This window comes from Saimiri boliviensis, chromosome 6 (assembly GCF_048565385.1).
Source record: "Saimiri boliviensis isolate mSaiBol1 chromosome 6, mSaiBol1.pri, whole genome shotgun sequence".
Classification (NCBI taxonomy): domain Eukaryota; kingdom Metazoa; phylum Chordata; class Mammalia; order Primates; family Cebidae; genus Saimiri; species Saimiri boliviensis.
This window is the reverse complement of record NC_133454.1, coordinates 78,885,482-78,905,145: the sequence shown is the minus strand read 5'-3', so window position 1 is coordinate 78,905,145 and position 19,664 is coordinate 78,885,482. Positions and strand designations below refer to the sequence as shown.

Below are 19,664 nucleotides of genomic sequence, written 5' to 3'. Positions count from 1 at the left end.
TCCAGAAATTTCCTGGATATTGCTGAGCCTGGCTGAGGCCAAAGTAGAGTGGATTACTTTTCATTGGATGTAAATTATGCTTTTTGTTGTTAATAGAGTGCTTTAAACAATTTAGGTTGGTTTTCTTGAAGTAGTTTTTATTAATGATTCAAAGGCATCTTCCTTGTGTAGATAAAAATCACTCTGGCCAAAAACAAGCTTTCACCACAGCAGTTGGTTTTGGCTGCTGCATGTCCTGCCTTCTGAATAGAAAAGGAGTGTTATTGAGGGAAAAGGAATGCAGGCTGAATTGTAAGATTCTGAAAGTGTAACCTTTTGGAACATTGAATTGGCAGTTTTAAACGGTGTTTTCTTTTTGGTATAGGTCATTTTATTTGCTTCTGGATACGACTTATTCTTTAGTTCATATAGAAATAGTGTTTTTTCAATAGCACAATTTTTAATTAGTTGTTTAAAAATTATTATTATTATTACTGTTTTTTCAGACAGGGTCTCATTTTGTCACCTACGCTGGAGTGCAGTGACATAATCGTGACTCACTGAAGCCTTGACTTTCTCAGACTCCGATGATTCTCCTGCCTTAGCCTCTTAGATAGCTGGGTCTACAGGCACATGCTGCTGCGTCTGGCTAGTTTTTGTATTTTTTTGTAGAGACAAGGTTTTGCCATGTTGCCCAGGCTGATCTTGAACTCCTGGGCTCAAGCAATCCGCCTTTCTTGGCCTCCCAAAGTGCTGGGATTATAGGCATAAGCCACTGCATCTGGCCTTATTTTAAGATTATATGCGAAACAGAAGCTCTTTATCTGAAGTGGCCTAGTAGAGTAGTTGATTGGAAACCAAAACAGTCAGGTCACAGAATCCTAAACATGATATATACAATTAATTTTATAATTAAATTATTTAGTTTTAAATTATTTTTGAGACAGAGTTTCCCTCTTGTTGCCTAGGCTAGAGTGCAATGGCAGGATCTAAGCTCATTGCAACCGCCACCTCCTGGGTTCAAGTGATTTTCCTGCCTCAGCCTCCCCAGTAGCTGGGACTGCAGGTGCGCGCCACCAAGCCTGGCTAATTTTTGTATTTTTAGTAGAGATGAGGTTTCACCATGTTGGCCAGGCTGGTCTCAAACTCCTGATCTCAGGTGATCCACTGGCCTTGGCCTCCCAAAGTGCTGGGATTACAGGTGTGAGTCACTGCACCTGGCCTAAGTAATTTAACTTAAAACATACAACTGTATAGTCAATAATCTTTGATGAGGAGTCCAGCCATTTCCCATGATTACGAAATCACAAATCAGATATGTGCATTGCTTTTCTTGCATAACCCACACCCATAATGCATTGACTAGATTTTCTTGTTATTGTTGTTGTTGTTGTTGTTGTTGTTTTGAGAGGTAGTCTCGCTCTGTGGCCAGGCTGGCGTGCAGTGGCGTGATCTCAGCTCACTGCAACTTCTGCCTCCCAAGTTTAAGCGATTCTCCTTCTTTAGCCTCCTGAGTAGCTGGGACTACAGGTGCATGCCACTACACCCAGCTAATTTTTGTATTTTTAGTAGGCACAGAGTTTCACCGTGTGGCCAGAATGGTCTCGATTTCTTGACCTCCACCCGCCTAGGCCTCCTGAAGTACCAGGATTACAGGCGTGAGTCACAGCGTCCGGCCCTAATTACTTTTTTTTTTTTTTTTTAAAGTGGAGTGATAACTTAAAGAACCTTGTCAAAGAACAAGAGTAGAGACTACCTCTAGATTTGTAGTGTTCTCTAGTGTTTATTTTTATTTTTATTTTTTTTTTAGAGTAATTTAAAATATGGAACGCTTCACAAATTTTCGTGTCATCCTTGTGAAGGGGCCATGCTAATCTTCTCTATATCTTTCCAATTTTAGTATATGTGCTGTTAAAGCAAGCGTTAGTTTTTTATTCTTAATTGCTTCATGATATGCCTAATTCAATACAGTGTTTTTTTTAGTGACTTCGCATCACTGAGTCTTTTAAAAGCATTTAATATTGTTTTCAGAGAAATAGCTATTCTTTCTTTTTGCCCTCAGAGTTTGCCATTTATGTACACTGTATTTGGTTATGTTATATAATCTAGTAGTAAGTTCAGCTAGCACAGGTTTGGGAACAAATGAGTGGGAGCAATATATGCTTTACTCAGAGTGGGGAATATCAATCAGTAAAGTGAGTTGGCTAAGTAAAGGTTGATGAGAAATCTCTAATGGTATTTTACTGTTTAAAGTAGTCATTTACTGTAAAAATAATGAATGCTTAAGGCATAAAATCAAAACAGTTCCACAGGGAATCAAATTTTATTTTCCCCTCTCTATATGATAGCTGGATATCAAATTTTTTGTGTATCCTTAATGAAAATAATCGTTTTAAAAAACAAATAGATATAAATATGATGTGCACAAATAATGCAGAGAAAGTTGAAAGTCCCCCCCCCCCCACTCCTTTTTTTAAAGACAGGGTCTCTATCTGTCACCCAGGCTGGAGTGCAGTGGTGCGATCTTGGCCCCCTGCAGCTTCCACCTCCCAAGTTCAAGCAACTCTCATGCCTCAGCCTCCCAAGTAGCTGGGATTACAGGTATGTGCCACCACACCTGTCTAATTTTTGTATTTTTAGTAGAGATGGGGTTTGCCATGTTGGCCAGGCTGTTCTCAAAACTCCTGACCTCAAGTGAACTGTGCCCGCCTTGGCCTCCCAAAGTGCTGGGATTACAGGTGTGAGCCACTGCACGCAGCCCTTTTTTCTTTGATCTAGTATCCTACATCTGAGAAGTAATCTCTTAATTTTTAAAAATGCTGTCTTTTCCAGTGTTTTTAATAACGACTGTTTTCTTTTGTTTTTTGAGATGGAATTTCACTCGGTTGGCGTACAGTGGCGCAATCCTGGCTTACTACAACCTGTGCCTCCCAGGTTAAATCAATCCTCCTGCCTCAGCCTCCTGAGTAGCTGGGATTATAGGCACACAACACCATACCCAGCTACTTTTTGTATGTTTAGTAGAGATGGGGTTTTGCTGTATTGGCCAGGCTGGTCTTAAACTCCTGACCTCAAGCAATCTGCCCTCTTCAGCCTCCCACAGTGCTGGGATTACAGGCATGAGACACCATGCCTGGCCCAATGTACTACTTTTTATGTTAAGTGTTGAATACACATGTATTAATATAAATATTCTTTAAATTATACAAATACACTATGAAAGATATATGGTATATTAAAATAAAAGTTCAGGCCGGGTGCGTTGACTCATGCCTGTAATCCCAGCACTTTGGGAGACCAAGGAGGACAGATCACTTGAGATCAGAAGTTCAAGACCAGCATGGCCAACATGGTAAAACCCCATGTCTACTAAAAATACAAAAAATTAGCTGGGCATGATGGTGCACACTTGTAGTCGCAGCTGTTCAAGAGGCTGAGGCACGAGAATGGCTTGAACCAAGGAGGCGGAGCTTCCAGTGAGCAGAGATCACACCACTGCACTCCAACCTGGGCGACAGAGCAAGACTCTGTCTCCAAGTAACTCACTCACTCACTTGAAAAAAGGCATTCCAAGAGTGTAAACTAACTTGAAAAACAGGATTTCAAGAGTGTACAATGAAGGATAGAAATGTACAACATTACAAGAGTGTACAGTGAAGTGTACGACTTCTACTTCTGCTCCCTGGTTCTCCTTCAGGGAGGTTACCACTGTTTTCTGTTTCCTTGTAGATACAACCGTGTATATACTATGCATATGCTTTTTAAAAAGAACACAAATGGGAGCATAATAATTAATCATTGTTTTGCAACTTGCCAGGACAGTTTATAATTGTTCGTAAATATGTAGGAGCTGCCTGCAGTTTGTTTAGAGGGGACTTATTTATAGAGTGGTCCCAAGTCTGATGTCTTTATCTGCACATACAAGTCATAAAAATGGACCCGGCGCATTTAAGTGAGACAATGTCACTTAAAAGAGATTCTTAATGCCCAGTAGATTCCAAGGGTTTTAGGAGCTGTGTGTTTCAGGAATCAGGGAAGAGACCAAATATATATATTTATCACACTAGTAAAGTTATTTACAGGTTATGCTCTTCTTTGATTATCTAGGAGCAAGGTGATAGGCAACTTTCAAAGCTCTATTAGTGAGCAAATGTAGGATGTTTTGCTCAATTTCTGCTTTTTAGCTTCCACTCCCTTTCTACTGAGACTTTATTTCCTAGAAAGTTTTTGTTACTTATAGCTACTTTATGAACCAAGCTGTGATTTAAGTGGTAGGGTGAATTTTTAGCACGTAAGATCATTTTAATTCCTATGACAGCTCATTTAAAACCACCCATTCCAGAAAAATTTTACTTACATAATTAAAAAATGTATGTTTCTGTTTTGTTCTTAAATGCCTGAAATCATCATATTTGTGAATAGTAATTTGTCAAATTTCAGCTTTAACCAGTCAGTTCTTTTGGCTTTACCAATATATTACTCTTTAAAAAAAAAAAAAAAAAGCTAGAAATTACATTCTGAAGAGCAGCCAAATATTGATCATAAGATTTTCCTTCAGGCTATGATCTCTGACCTGTAACAAGAGTTTTGAATCAAGAAAGTCTGGGTCTTTCAAGCTCTAGGGAAGCTTTTTTTTTTTTTTTTGGAAGACGTATAGCTCTGTCACCTAGGCCAGAGTACAGCTAGTTGGCCAGTCTGGTCTCAAACCCCTGACCTCAAGTGATCCAAAATACTGGGATTACAGGTGTGAGCCACTGCATCCAGCCTCTAAGGAAGCTTTTTATTGAAATGTTAAAATAACATTTTTATGCTGTTCTCATTCAGGAAAGGTTGCCAGGTATAGGGTAGGCTTGGCTAATGTGGAAAAATCAGCTTCTGCATGCCTTGTAGTTCTTTGTGCTTGATTTTGCAGGCAAAGCTCACATGAGCTCCTTACAGGATGTTCTGCAGAAGTATCTTAGTGAGAAATGAGCCTTTTTGCTTCCATGCTGAACTGGGTCCCCGACCAACTGTTTTTTCTTTTTGTTCCGTTCTCTTACCTTCTTTCTTAAGAGGATCTACTATCACATTCTGGCATAGTATTTGGTGCAAGATGCCATTAATTATTTTTGTTGTATTTCCATATTGGATTTTATTATGAGCAAGGACCTATGTGTGTAGGTATATTTTAATTTGTGGTCCACAGGGGTCTCTTGGTTGTCTCTCTGACACCCTCAAGGGAATCACTTTGAGCATACCCTTGCTAAAGTTTATCCTAATCCTTTCTAAATAAGAAATTGTATTGAAGGTTTTAATTTACTGTTTGGGAAGGAAGTACCTTGTTTTTGACTGATTTGTATGTGTGCTTTTTTTTTTTTTTGACCCAGATTACCAGAGACTGATGACTGTGGCGGAGACGATTACAGCTCTCATGTTTCCTTTCCAGTGGCAGCATGTCTATGTCCCTATTCTCCCGGCTTCTCTCCTGCATTTCTTAGATGCTCCTGTTCCATACCTGATGGGCTTACATTCCAATGGCCTGGATGACCGGTCAAAGCTGGAGCTGCCTCAAGAGGTGAGAGCTTAAGTATTGGTACCTCTGGGTGAGTGAGAAGGGGCGAGAAGGGCTTTGGATGAACCTAGCACATATGGTGTTACCAATATTATTTTCTTTTATTTTGGTGAATATGAATAACTTTTCAGGAAAAAAGTAAAAACAATGAACAGTTAGTTCAATTTATATTATTCCAGAGACACTTATCATCTTTATCAACTGACATAGATACATTGTTATTTCTGTATTTATACTATCGTTTCTGTTTTGTTTTGCTTTTTAAGAGACAGTGTTTTGCTGTGTTACCCAGGCTGGGTACAGTAGCATGATCGTAGCTTACCGTAACCTTGAACTCCTGGGCTCAAGTGAGCCTCCTGACTCAGCCTTCTGAGTAGTTGGGACTACAGGAGCATGCCACCACACCCAGCTAATTGTTTATTATTATTATTATTATTATTATTATTATTATTATTTGAGACGGAGTTTCGCTCTTGTTACCCAGGCTGGAGTGCAATGGCGCGATCTCGGCTCACCACAACCTCCGCCTCCTGGGTTCAGGCAATTCTCCTGCCTCAGCCTCCTGAGTAGCTGGGATTACAGGCACGCACCACCATGCCCAGCTAATTTTTTGTATTTTTAGTAGAGACGTGGTTTCACCATGTTGACCAGGATGGTCTCGATCTCTCGACCTCGTGATCCACCTGCCTCGGCCTCCCAAAGTGCTGGGATTACAAGCTTGAGCCACCGCGCCCGGCTGTTTTTTATTTTTTGTAGCGGCAGGATCTCACCATGTTGCCCAGGCTGGTCTCGAACTACTGGGCTTAAGTAATCCTCCTGCCTTGGCTTCCAAAAGTGTTGGGATTATAGGCATGAGCCACTGTACCTGGCTAAGAAAAGAATTGATTTAAAGTATGTATTTCCTATTTCATTCTAAAGTAGATTTAAAGCATGATTAGAAGTAAGATTGTTTTATTTTTAATTTTTTTTAGAATTACCAACAGAACTGGTATGTTATTTTGTGGCTGTTAGGAAACTAGCTGGGGCAAGTGCTTTCCTACTTCGAATTTCTTTTTTTTTTTTTTTGAGACGGAGTTTCGCTCCTGTTACCCAGGCTGGAGTGCAATGGCGCGATCTCGGCTCACCGCAACCTCCGCCCCCTGGGTTCAGGCAATTCTCCTGCCTCAGCCTCCTGAGTAGCTGGGATTACAGGCACGTGCCACCATGCCCAGCTAATTTTTTGTATTTTTTTAGTAGAGACGGGGTTTCACTATGTTGACCAGGATGGTCTCGATCTCTTGACCTCGTGATCCACCCGCCTCGGCCTCCCAAAGTGCTGGGATTACAGGCTTGAGCCACCGCGCCCGGCCTCGAATTTCTTATAGTTGTTAGAAAGGCCTGGGAAGAAGACTTTGGAGTATACATACACTGGCGTCACCATGACTCTTTGTTTCCTCCCTCCACCAACTTTTCTTTAGGAGTAGAGATTTTTGTATATAACTGAGGAATATGAGTGAGAGACCCCAAGAAGAGAGCATTCTCATGGAACTGGATCTGGGCAGCACTATGTTGTTGGGCATGTCTGGGCGGCATATTTGATGAATGTCCCTGATAATTAGACCGCATCTGTGATATTTAAATTATAGTCAAAGGCCGGGCACGGTGGCTCAAGCCTGTAATCCCAGCACTTTGGAAGGCCGAGGCGGGTGGATCACGAGGTCAAGAGATCGAGACCATCCTGGTCAACATGGTGAAACCCCGTCTCTACTAAAAATACAAAAAAATCAGCTGGGCATGGTGGTGCATGCCTGTAATGCCAGCTACTCAGGAGGCTGAGGCAGGAGAATTGCCTGAACCCAGGAGGCGGAGGTTGTGGTGAGCCGAGATCGCGCCATTGCACTCCAGCCTGGGTAACAAAAGCAAAACTCCGTCTCAAAAAAAAAAAAAAAAACAATTTATAGTCAAATGCATCTCTTTGCTCTTTTCTCTCTTCTTTATTTTTAGAATAAAAATGTCTTCTTTGTCTTCCTCGTAGCTTCTTCCATTTCTGCCCTTTTTTCTTCTTTCACTTTATAGAGCATTGTGCTCTTTGGGGTGGAACAAGGTTGATTAAGGAAGAAAAGATCTAAATGATGGATAAAATCATTGTGATTAGATAATAGTTTTTTTGTGTACTTGCTTACTGTACCATACATATACATGAAGAGTAGGTATCAAAGACTGGAGAAACAAGAGCTTTTTGTTGTTTGCTTTAAACAAATGTGTATTTAATATTGATATGACTTAATCAACCTAATTATAATTCTATAAAGTCACAATAAGAACAATAACAAAAAATGGTTGAAGGTGGAAGGCCAAAGAGGCAAGCTATGTGCATAATTTAATAAATAGGCCACTAAGCAAGAAGCCAGATTTCTCAGCTTCATTTTCCTCTTTGGCATCAGCTTTCCTTATACTTGCGGCAAGTTCTGATCCCTCTAAGATCTTTCAACATTGTTGCCTCTGTGTTCTTCATGTGTACGGGTATATGAAAGGACCTCTGAGAGACCAGCAGGTTTCTTAATGGGACTGCTTAAGAAACCCAAAAGTTGGCCGGGCGCGGTGGCTCATGCCTGTAATCCCAGCACTTTGGAAGGCTGAGGTGGGCAGATCACCTGAGGTCAGGAGTTCAAAGACCAGTCTGGTCAACATGGAAAATCCCTGTCTCCACTAAAAACAAAACAACAACAAAAAAATCAGCAGGGCGTGGTGGTGCATGCCTGTAGTCCCAGCTACTTGTGAGGCTGAAGCAGGAGAATTGCTTGAACCCTGGAGGCGAAGGTTGCAGTGAGCCGAGATCGCGCCACTGCACTCCAGACTGGGTGACAGAGTGAGACTCTATCTCAAAGAAAAAAAAAGATACCTAAAAGTTCTCTCTGTTCTGGGCTGTTGAAGCCTCCATGTTGCTATATTCCCCATCCCTTCTGCAAACTTTACATCTGAGCTTCTGGCCTCTCACTGTAGTCTGCTTGGGAAGGAGTGGTGGCAGTAGAACACTAGAATTACCTATGTGTGCTTCATAAGTGGTTCTTGGGTTTGGATCTCAGAGTTCCAGTTCATTTATACTTTCCCTCTGAAAGTCACACATTTGTGGGAGCAGTTATGTAGCTGGATATTTTCTGCCTTGATTTTTAGCAGGTAAGCTCTGGGATATTAGCCTGTATAGTTCCTGCAGAAAACCTTCAACTAGGGGAAAAGAGCTGGCTCTGAAAGACAACTTTGGGGTATCTCAGAAATGACACGTTTATAGTAAAAAATTCTAACAGTGCACAAAAGCATAAAGAATAAAATTGAAATTACCTCAAAATTTACCACCCAGAGATAACTACTTTTGATATTTTGGTGCACATCTTTAAAATATGTGGTGTCTTTTAACTACACTGTTAGAAGGAAGCTTTGGGGTAGCGTATTAGTCTGTTTTTACACTGCTAATAAAGACATACCTGAGACTGAGCAATTTACAAAAGAAAGAGGTTTAATGGACTTACAGTTACACGTGGCTCGGGAAGCCTTGCAATCATAGGTAAGGCAAGGAGGAGCAAGTGACATCTTACATGGATGGCAGCAGGCAAAGATAGAATTTGTGAAGGGAAACTCCCCCTTATAAAACCTTCAGATCTCATGAGACTTACTATCATGAAAACAGCACAGGAAAGACCCACCCCATGATTCAACTACTGCCCCCTCCCCCCCAGGGTCCCTCCCACTGGGTCCCTCCCACAACACATGAGAATTTAAGATGAGAGTTGGGTGGGGACACAGCAAAACCATATCATTCCATGCCGGCCCTTCCCAAATCTCATGTTCTCACATTTCAGAACCAAAAATGTCTTCCCAACAGTTCCTCTAAGTCTTAACTCATTTCAGCATTAGCTCAAAAGTCCATAGTCAAAAGTCTCATCTGAGACAAGGCAAGTCCTTCTTTGTGAGCCTATAAAATCAAAAGCAAGTTAGTTACTTCCTAGATACAGTGGGGATACAGGTGCTGGAAAAATACAGCCATTCCAAATGGGAGAAATTGGCCAAAACAGAGGTGCCACAGGCCTCATGCAAGTCCAAAAGCCGGTGGGGCAGTCAAATCTTAAAGCTCCAAAATGATCTCTTTTGACTCCATGTCTTACATCCAGGTCACATTGATGCAAGAGGTGGGTTCCCATGATCTTGGGCAGCTCCACCCCTATGGCTTTGCAGGGTATAGCCTCCCTCCTAGCTGCTTTTACAAACTGGCGTTGAGTGTCTGGGGCTTTTCCAGGCACACATTGCAAGCTGCCAGTTGATCTACCATTCTGGGATCTGGAGAATGGTGGCCCTCTTCTCACACCTGTACTAGGCAGTGTCCCAGTAGGGACTCTATGGGGGCTCTGACCCCACATTTCCTTTCCACACTACCCTAGCAGAAGTTCTCCATGAGGGCCCTGCCCCAGCAGCAAACATGTCCCTGGGCATCCAGGCATTTCCATACATCCTTGAAAATCTAGGCAGAGGTTCCCAAACTGCAATTCTTGACTTTTGTGTATCTGCAGGTTCAACACCATGTGGACACTGCTAAGGCGTGGGGCTTGCATCCTCTGAAGCCACGGGCTGAGCTCAGCATTAGCCCCTTCAGCCACAGCTAAAATGGCTGGGATGCAAGACACCAAGTCCCTAGGCTGTACACAGCACAGGGACCCTGCGCTTGGCCCACGAAACCACTTTTTCCTCTAGGTCTCTGGGCCTGTAATGGGAGGGGCAACCATGAAGACCTCTGACATTCCCTGGAGACATTTATCCCCATTGTCTTGGGGATTAACATTAATTTCCTCCTTACTTATGTAAATTTCTGTAGCTGGCTTGATTTTCTCCTTAGAAAATGGGATTTTCTTTTCTATGGCATTGCCAGGCTGCAAATTTTCTAAACTTTTATGCTGTTTCCCTTTTAAAACTGAATGCTTTTAATAGCACCCAAGAGACCTCTTGAATGCTTTGCTGCTTAGAAATTTCTTCTACCAGATACCCTAGATCATCTCTCTCAAGTTCAAAGTCCCACAAATCTCTAGGGCAGGGGCAAAATGCTGCCAGTCTCTTTGGTAAAACATAACAAGAGTCACCTTTGCTTCAGTTCCCAACAAGTTCCTCATCTCCATCTGAGACCACCTCACCCTGGATTTCATTGTCCATATCGTTATCAGCATTTTGGTCAAAGCCATTCAACAAGTCTCTAGGGAGTTCTGAACTTTCCCACATTTTCCCGTCTTCTCCTGAGCCCTCCAAGCTGTTCCAACTTCTCCCTGTTACCCAGTTCCAAAGTTGCTTCCACATTGTTGGGTATCTTTTAAGCAGTGCCCCACTTTACTGGTATCAATTTGCTGTATTAGTCTGTTTTCATGCTTCTGATAAAGACATACCTGAGAGTGGGAAGAAAAAGAGGTTTAATGGACCTAATGCTTCCACATGGCTGGGGAAGCCTCACAATCATGGCAGAAGACAAAGAGGAGCAAGTCACATCTTTTTGTTGTTGTTGTTGAGACGGAATTTCACTCTTGTTACCCAGGCTGGAGTGCAATGGCGCGGTCTCGGCTCACCGCAACCTCCGTCTCCTGGGTTCAGGCAATTCTCCTGCCTCAGCCTCCTGAGTAGCTGGAATTACAGGCACGCGCCACCATGCCCAGCTAATTTTTTGTATTTTTAGTAGAGACGGGGTTTCACCATGTTGACCAGGATGGTCTCCATCTCTTGACCTCGTGTTCCACCCGCCTCGGCCTCCCTAAGTGCTGGGATTACAGGCTTGAGTCACCGCGCCTGGCCTTGCAAGTCACATCTTACATGGATGGCAGCCCCCAAAGAGAAAGCTTATGCAGGGAAACTCCCCCTTATCAAACCATCAGATCTTGTGAGACTTAATTCACTGTCATGAGAACAGTATGGGAAAGACCTGCCCCCATGATTCAACTACCCCCTACTGGGTCCCTCCCACAGCATGTGAGAATTTAAGATGAGATTTGGGTGGGAACACAGCCAAATCATATCAGATGGGGCTGGGGAAATTCACCTGGCACTGTGTAAGGGGGCATCATCAGGGTAGTGAGGTGGGGCAAGTTTGGTTTATAAAAGGGACATTCTACAGAGGGACAGAGTGTGTGCATTTCCTAGTCCCCCAAATCAGAATTCATCAGTTACTGCCGTCTTTGGGTATCAGAAGTCTGTCAAAAGCTTTTTGTTCCTTTTTGCACCAACACATGAGCTCAGCTGGCCCTGAGCAAGTGAAAGTGCTGCCTTTGTGAGGAGTCCTTTGTCCTGTGCTTCTCTTTGGAGCTTCATTGAGTTCAGTAAAGAAACATTTCACCCACAGTTATGTTAGAGAATTAAGCAAAGGATATTAGAGTAAAGAAAGGGGTACCACTTTTTTTTCTATCTTGGACCCTTCTTTCCTGCTTACCTTCTCCTCCCCAGTTTCTCAGGACACTCCTTCAGTAGCTTTTTTCCAGTCATCTTGTGTGTTGAACTCCTTTTCAATGAATAACCTGAGGATAGACTAGAGAAACAGGCTGGCTGTTGTTTGGTATTAGGAACTCAGCATTGGGAAGGAGCATTGTGACCTTGAGCAGAAGATACTTGGGAGACTTCTTAGGATTAGGGGATCCATGTGATCACTACCTCAGAGCAACTAAGTCTACCTATAATCCCTCCCAACAAGGCAGTTGGTTAACAGAGGAAAACTGATCACTTGGGGTTCAGTACTTCTTCCAGGCTACTCTCCCCAAAGTTGTTAATGTAAGAAGTAACCTCTTGTCAGCTGAGAAAGAGGGTATATAAGGAGTTTCTAGTAGTTTGTAAGTTGCTTCTGTGTACCAGAACCCCTCTGTATGGTGAGAGGAAACAGCATGAGGCTATTGTATTGTAGCAGGAGTGGCCACGGGAAACAGCTCTCAAACACCAAATGGGGAAGGAAGGAGTTTATTACAGCCAGGAGCTGAGGAATAATTTGTCCAAATTCAGCTTGTTTAACAAAGGAAGGTTCTACCTTTTCATATAGGCTTATACTTTAGATATTACACATGGAAGAATCTTAGGTTTATAGCCTTAGAAATCACATATGAAAGGGTTTCAGGTTTACAGTTTTAGGAATCACATGGGAAAAGGTTTCTGGTTTGATCTTGTTTTAAGTAAAAACAGTGTCTTCCGGAGAGTTTCCCCAAGACCAAGCCTGCCACCTACAGGAAGGTGAATCAGGAGGCTCCAGGCGGTCAGCCTTTTCTTTTATTGAAATGCAGAGTGGCAGTCAAAGGGGAAGTTGATCCCAGATGCCTGGGTCTCCTTCCTCAGTATGAGTCTAGTAATTGAATGGCTTTCTTTTATACTCCTTCCTCCCTCCCTCTCTCTCTTTCCCTCTTTTTCTCTTTCTTTCTGTCTTGCTCTGTTGTTCAGGCTGGAGTACGGTGGCAGTCTCAGCTCAGTGCAACCTCTGCCTCATGGGTTTAAGCAATTCTTCTGCCTCAGTCTTCTGAGTAGCTGGGATTACAGGTACAGACCACAATGCCCGGCTAATTTTTTTGTATTTTTAGTGGAGATGGGATTTCACCATGCTGGCATCAGAAGGCTGGTTTTGAATTTGTAACCACAGTGATCTGCCTGCCTCGGCCACCCAAATTGCTGGGATTATAGGTGTGAGCCACCGTGCCTAGCTCTTTTAAAAAGCAGTCTCTAGGGGTATATTAACTTCAACCCATTTTTGCAAAGAATGGCTGGTGGTGTCTACTCAGAGGCTCCCATCTTAATCTAATTCATCTCTGAAATGTGCATGGGCACATTTCTTCTCTAGCCATCTCTGACCAAAGGTTTCCACAAATGTGGACGCATCATTTGGAGTTTTAAAAATTCTTAACAGACTATATTTGGCTCACAGTAGTGGGAGAAAAGCCAACCAAGCATTGTTTACTGGATGCAGTTATTTTTAGCTGCTTCTGTTTTCCTATTGGAGAAACTGCTTTTTTCCTCTGAGGAGAGGGTAACTGAGGAGGTAAACGATTGCACTGTGTGCCTTTCGTGGGTCAGAGTACCTTCTTTTGTTAGGTGTATAGACAGGGCCCATGAGGCAGGTGATCTTAATGACTAGATGATTTAAGTCTATCTTTACAGGGAGAAACAGATCAATGAAACAACATTTAGATCAGGCGTCCCCAAACTACATTTATCCGGCCCCCCACCGCACTTCAGGAAGGGGTACCTCTTTCATCGGTGGTCAGTGAGAGGAGCACAGTATGTGGTGGCCCTCCAACGGTCTGAGGGACAGTGAACTGGCCCTCTGTGTAAAAAGTTTGGGAATGCTTGATTTAGATATATAATAGGGGTACTCAAGGAAGAGGTATTTAATAATGGAGCTGGAAAAATTGTTTATCTGTAGGGGAAAAAAGTAAACCATGGCAAAATCAACTTCAGATGGATTAAGAAGTTAAAAATCAAAAGCACGGCCGGGCGCGGTGGCTCAATCCTGTAATCCCAGCACTTTGGGAGGCCGAGGTGGGTGGATCACAAGGTCAAGAGATCGAGACCATCCTGGTCAACATGGTGAAACCCCGTCTCTACTAAAAATACAAAAAAGTAGCTGGGCATGGTGGCACATGCCTGTAATCCAAGCTACTCAGGAGGCTGAGGCAGGAGAATTGCCTGAACCCAGGAGGCGGAGGTTGCGGTGAGCCGAGATTGTGCCATTGCACTCTAGCCTGGGTAACGAGTGAAACTCCGTCTCAAAAAAAAAAAAAAAAAAATCAAAAGCACAAGTTTAAATCTTGTAGAAGAAAATATTAATAAATACCTTTCTGACTTCTGGCTAGGGAAAGATTTTTATAAACAGGTTATAAAAAGCACTACGAACCAAATAAAATAAAAGATTGATAAATTGGATTAAAAATTTTTTTTATTGAGACAGTCTTAACACTTTTGCCCAGGCTGGAGTGCAGTGGCGCGATCTTGACTCACTGCCGCCTCTCCCTGCCAAGTTCAAAGAATTCTCCAGCCTCAGCCTCCTAAGCAGCTGGGATTACAGCTGTGTGCCAGGATGCCCGGCTGATTTTTGCATTTTTAGTAGAGATGAGGTTTTGCCATGTTGGCCAGACCTCAGGTGATCCACCCACCCATCCTCCCAAAGTGCTGGGATTACAGGCGTGAGCCACCATGCCCAGCCTGATAAATTGGATTTTCTAAGTGAAGAAAAAAAAGATAAAAACTGAAGAAATGTATAACATATATAGCCTACAAAGAGTTAATATCAAGAGATTATAAAGAACTGCAAGTCAATAAGAAAATGATAAGCAACCCAATGGAAACATGGCATATGATATGAACAGGCATTGCATAAAAAAACATTTCTTTATTTCGCTTAATTTCTTAGGGAAGTGAAATCACAATGAGCACTATACAATGCTCATTTTGTTGGCAAAATTCAAGAAGTGTTAAAATACCGAGTTTTGGGAGGGATTTGGATCATTAGGATCATGTTAGTTTGCTAGTTAAAATGTAAATTGTTGCAGCCACTTTGGAATACAGCTAGGCATCATTTCATTTTCTAAAGTGGATATTTGCATACCTTACAACACTGCGGTTCTACTCCTAGGATATACCCATATATAAAATCTTGCAGGAGTCCAAGAAAACATGGATGACAATCAGTGTAAATACAGTAAATAAAAAACAACTCAAATGTCTTTTTATTTTCACTTGTGTTGCCCAAGCTGGAGTGCAATGGCGTGATCTCAGCTCACTGTAACCTCTGCCTCCCAGGTTCAAGTGATTCTCCTGCCTCAGGCTCCCGAGTAGCTGGGATTACAGGTGCGTGCCACCACGCTCAGCTAATTTTTTTTTTTTTTTTTTTTTAAAGTAGAAACAGGGTTTCACCATATTAGCTAAGCTGATCTTGAACTCCTTACCTCAGGTGATTACCCACTTTGGCCTCCCATTACAGGCATAAGCCACCATGCCCAGCCTATTTATTTATTTATTTATTTTTTGAGACAGAGTTTCACTTTTGTTGCCCAGGCTGGAGTGTAATGGCGCAGTCTCAGCTTACTGCAACCTCTACCCCTTGGGTGCAAGTTATTCTGTATCCCAGCAAGTAGCTGGGATTACAGGCACCTGCCACCACGTCCAGCTAATTTTTGTATTTTTAGTAGAGACGGGGTTTCACCATGTTGGCCAGGCTGGTCTCAAACTCCTGACCTGAGGTGATTTGCCCACCTCGTCCTCCCAAAGTGCTGGGATTATGGACGTGAGCCACTGTGCCTGGCCTCAAATGTCTTTTTTTTTTTTTGAGACAGAGTTTCGCTCTTGTTACCCAGGCTGGAGTGCAATGGCGCGATCTCGGCTCACCGCAACCTCCGCCTCCTGGGTTCAGGCAATTCTCCTGCCTCAGCCTCCTGAGTAGCTGGGATTACAGGCACGTGCCACCATGCCCAGCTAATTTTTTGTATTTTTAGTAGAGACGGGGTTTCACTATGTTGACCGGGATGGTCTCGATCTCTCGACCTCGTGATCCACCCGCCTCGGCCTCCCAAAGTGCTGGGATTACAGGCTTGAGCCACCGCGCCCAGCTCAAATGTCTTTTAATAGGAAAACCGATCAATACATTATGTCAGGTTCATATGGAATATTATAGAACAGTGAAAATGAAGTATAGCTACACAAAACAAAATGGCTGAATCTCAACCTAATGTTGATTGAAGTTACTACCAAAAGACCACTTAGGGAATGATGATCCTTGTATAAAACTTAAAAATCTGGCTGGGCATGGTGGCTCAAACCTAATCCCACCCAGTATTTTGGGAAGCTGATGTGGAAGGATTGCTTGTGGCCAGGAGTTCAAGACCAACCTGGGCAACAAAGCAACACTCTGTCTCTACTACAATAACAACAACAACAACAACAGTTAGCCAGGTGTGATGGTGTGTGCCTATAGTCTGAGCTACTTGGGAGCCCAGGAGTTCAAGGCTGTGGTGAGCTATGATTGTGCCACTGCACTCCAGACTGGGCAACAGAGCAAGACTGTCTCAAACAAACAACAACAGAAAAAGTTGGGAACCTGTATAAAATTAAATAAATGTAAAAATTTAAAGGCATACATACGTATGCAATAAATTAAAAATCAAAACGAGGGTGGGCAAGGTGGCTCACACCTGTAGTGCCATCAGTTCGGGAGGCTGAAATGGACGGATCACCTGAGGTCGGGAGTTTGAAACCAGCCTGACCAACACGGAGAAACCCTGTCTCTACTAAAAATACAAAATTAACTGGGCACGGTGGTGCATGCCTGTAATCTCAGCTACTTGGGAGGCTTAGGCAGGAGAATCGCTTGAACCCAGGAGGCAGAGGTTGCGGTAAGCTGAGATCGTGCCGTTGCAGTCCAGCCTGGGCAACAAGAGCGAAACTCCATCTCAAAAAAAACCAAAAAAACAAAAAACAATCAAAAGGCAAAAAGATAATAAATGTAGAATTCCGGTTAGTGATTACCTAGGATCAGGAATTTGTAGGTTGGGTTGGGCATGGTGTCTCATTCCTGTAATCCCAGCACTTTGGGAGGCTGAGGCGGGTGGATCACTTCAGGTCACAAGTTTAAGACCATTCTGGTCAATGTGGTGAAACCTTGTCTCTACTAAAAATACAAAATTAGCCAGGTGTGCTGGTGTGTGCCTGTAGTCGCAGCCACTTGGGAGGCAGGGGCAGGATAATCATTTGAACCTGGGAAGTGGAGGTTGCAGTGAGCCGAGATTATGCTATTGCACTTCAGCCTGGACATCTCAGTAAGACTCCATCTGAAAAAAAGAAAAAAAGGAGTGTGTAGGTTGGAGGGGGTTAGATTGGGGAGGAGCACATAGGTAGATAAAATTACTGGCAATGTTCTGATTCTTGGGTTGGGCTGGGAAAAAAAAAAAAACTAAGTTTCTCTCTAGAAAGTTACGAGTTTATATTCTTAATAACAATGTATGTAATTTTTGTGTCCTAGTAACTATGTCAGCATTGGACATTATAAATCTTTAAAATCTTTGCCGATCCAGTAAGGTAAAAAATATTTTGTTTGCATTTTCCTAGTTCAATTGAAATTGAACATCATTTCATATATTTGAAGTTAATCTATTCTTCTGTTTGCCTTTCATATCCTATTTTCGTTTTTAAGTTGGGCTAATTATCTTTGTCTTAATGATTTCTTTGGTTATGAACTTTTTACATGTTATGTATAAAAATTGTTTCATAGATTGTTTCATCTTTTAATTTTTTTTTTTTTTTAAAGAGATGGGGTTGCCAGGTGTGGTGGCTTACGCCTGTAATCTCAGCACTTTGGGTGCAAGACCAGCCTGACCAACATGGAGAAACCCTGTCTCCACTAAAAATACAAAATTAGCTGGGCATGGTGGCACATGCCTGTAATCCCAGCTACTCGGAAATCTCAGACAGGAGAATTGCTTGAACCCGGAAGGCGGAGGTTGCCCTGAGCCGAGATCACACCATTGCACTCCAGACTGGGCAACAAGAGCAAAACTCTGTCTCCAAAAAAAAAAAAAAAAAGATATGGGGTCTTGCTGTGTTCCCCAGGCTGATCTCAAACTCCTGGTCTCAAGTGATCCTCCCAGCTCAGCTTTCCAAAACTCTGGGATTACAGGTGTAAGCCAACATACCTAGAATATCTTTTAATTTTTTTTATGGCAATATTTATCTTTATGGTTCTAGCCTTGTATAAAGTTTAGGAAGCCTCACTCCACCCTAAGGCAGTATAGTCATCTTTTGTCTTTTATTTTAAAATTTTATCTATCTATTTTTTTTTGAAACTGACTCTTGCTTATTGCCAAGGCTGGAGTGCAGTGGTGCCATCTCAGCTCATTGTAACCTCCACCTCTCAGAATTCCTTGATTCTCCTGCCTCAGCCTCCCGAGTAGCTGGGATAGGCTGGTTTCAAACTCCTGACCTCAAATGGTTTGCCTATCTTGGCCTCCCAAAGTGCTGGGATTACAGGTGTGAGCCACCATGCTTGATGCTTGGCCTGTATTTTCTTTTCATACTTCTGTGAGTTGATTTTACTTTTTTACTTCGTTATGGTAAATACCAGATAGATGTAAGGGTAAAGAGACTAGCACCCCATTTTTTTTTTTTTTAAGCAGAGTCTTGCTGTGTCATCCAGGCTGGAGTGGGAGTGCAGTGGTGTGATCTCGGCTCACTGCAACCTCTGCCTCCTGGGTTCAAGTGATTCTCCTGCCTCAGCCTCCCGAGTACCTGGGACCACAGGTGCGTGCTACCTCACCCAGCCAATTTTTATATTTTTAGTAGAGACAGGGTTTTGCCATGTTGTCCAGACTGGTCTCAAACTCCTGACCTCAAGTGATCTTCTGGTCTTGGCCTCCCAAAGTGTTGGATTACAGGCGTGAGCCACCGTGTTCGGCTGCATCCATTATTATTCAACAATCATCAACTCCTGGCTACTCCTTTGTGTATATCCTTCATTCCACCTACTGGGTTCTTTTTATTTTTTATTTTTTTATTCTTTTTTTTTTTTTTTTTGAGACGGAGTTTTGCTCTCGTTACCCAGGCTGGAGTGCAATGGCACGATCTCGGCTCACCGCAACCTCCGCCTCCTGGGTTCAGGCAATTCTCCTGCCTCAGCCTCCTGAGTAGCTGGGATTACAGGCACGCGCCAACACGTCCAGCCAATTTTTTGTATTTTTAGTAGAGACGCGGTTTCACCATGTTGACCAGGATGGTCTCGATCTCTTGACCTCGTGATCCACCCGCCTCGGCCTCCCAAAGTGCTGGGATTACAGGCTTGAGCCACCGCGCCCGGCCTATTTTTTAATTCTTATATACATTTTTAAATCCACTTTTTATCTCTCTTCCTTAATACTGGGTTATTTTAAAGCAAATCTTACACAGCATTATTATGCCATCCAGATATATTCAGTATGTACCTCTGGTAGACAATGACCTTTTTTTGGAGACAGGGTCTCACTTTGTTGGCCAGACTGGAGTACAGTGGCGAAATTATAGCTCATTGCAACCTTGAAGTCCTGGGCTCAAGCAGTCCTCCTCAGCCTTCCAAGTAGCTGGGATTATAAGCGTGTGCTACGATACCCAGCTACTTTTAAAATTTTTAGTAGAGATG

General features: G+C 42.8%; 1 protein-coding gene and 1 non-coding gene across 5 annotated transcripts in view; one reads left to right on the top strand and one right to left on the bottom strand.

Moving 5' to 3' along the window:
- The window catches only part of DENND5A (DENN domain containing 5A), a 131,825-nt gene that overhangs the window by 58,725 nt on the left and 53,436 nt on the right, over positions 1-19,664 (top strand). For all 4 annotated transcript variants that reach the window (XM_039470496.2, XM_039470495.2, XM_039470497.2 and 1 more), the window contains one exon: positions 5,346-5,533. In XM_039470496.2, the coding sequence (XP_039326430.1) occupies positions 5,346-5,533 (188 nt within the window). The remainder of the gene's footprint in view (positions 1-5,345; positions 5,534-19,664) is intronic.
- Positions 1,797-1,899, bottom strand: LOC120364750 (U6 spliceosomal RNA). The gene has a single exon (XR_005579897.1). It is a non-coding gene; the product is annotated as a U6 spliceosomal RNA (small nuclear RNA).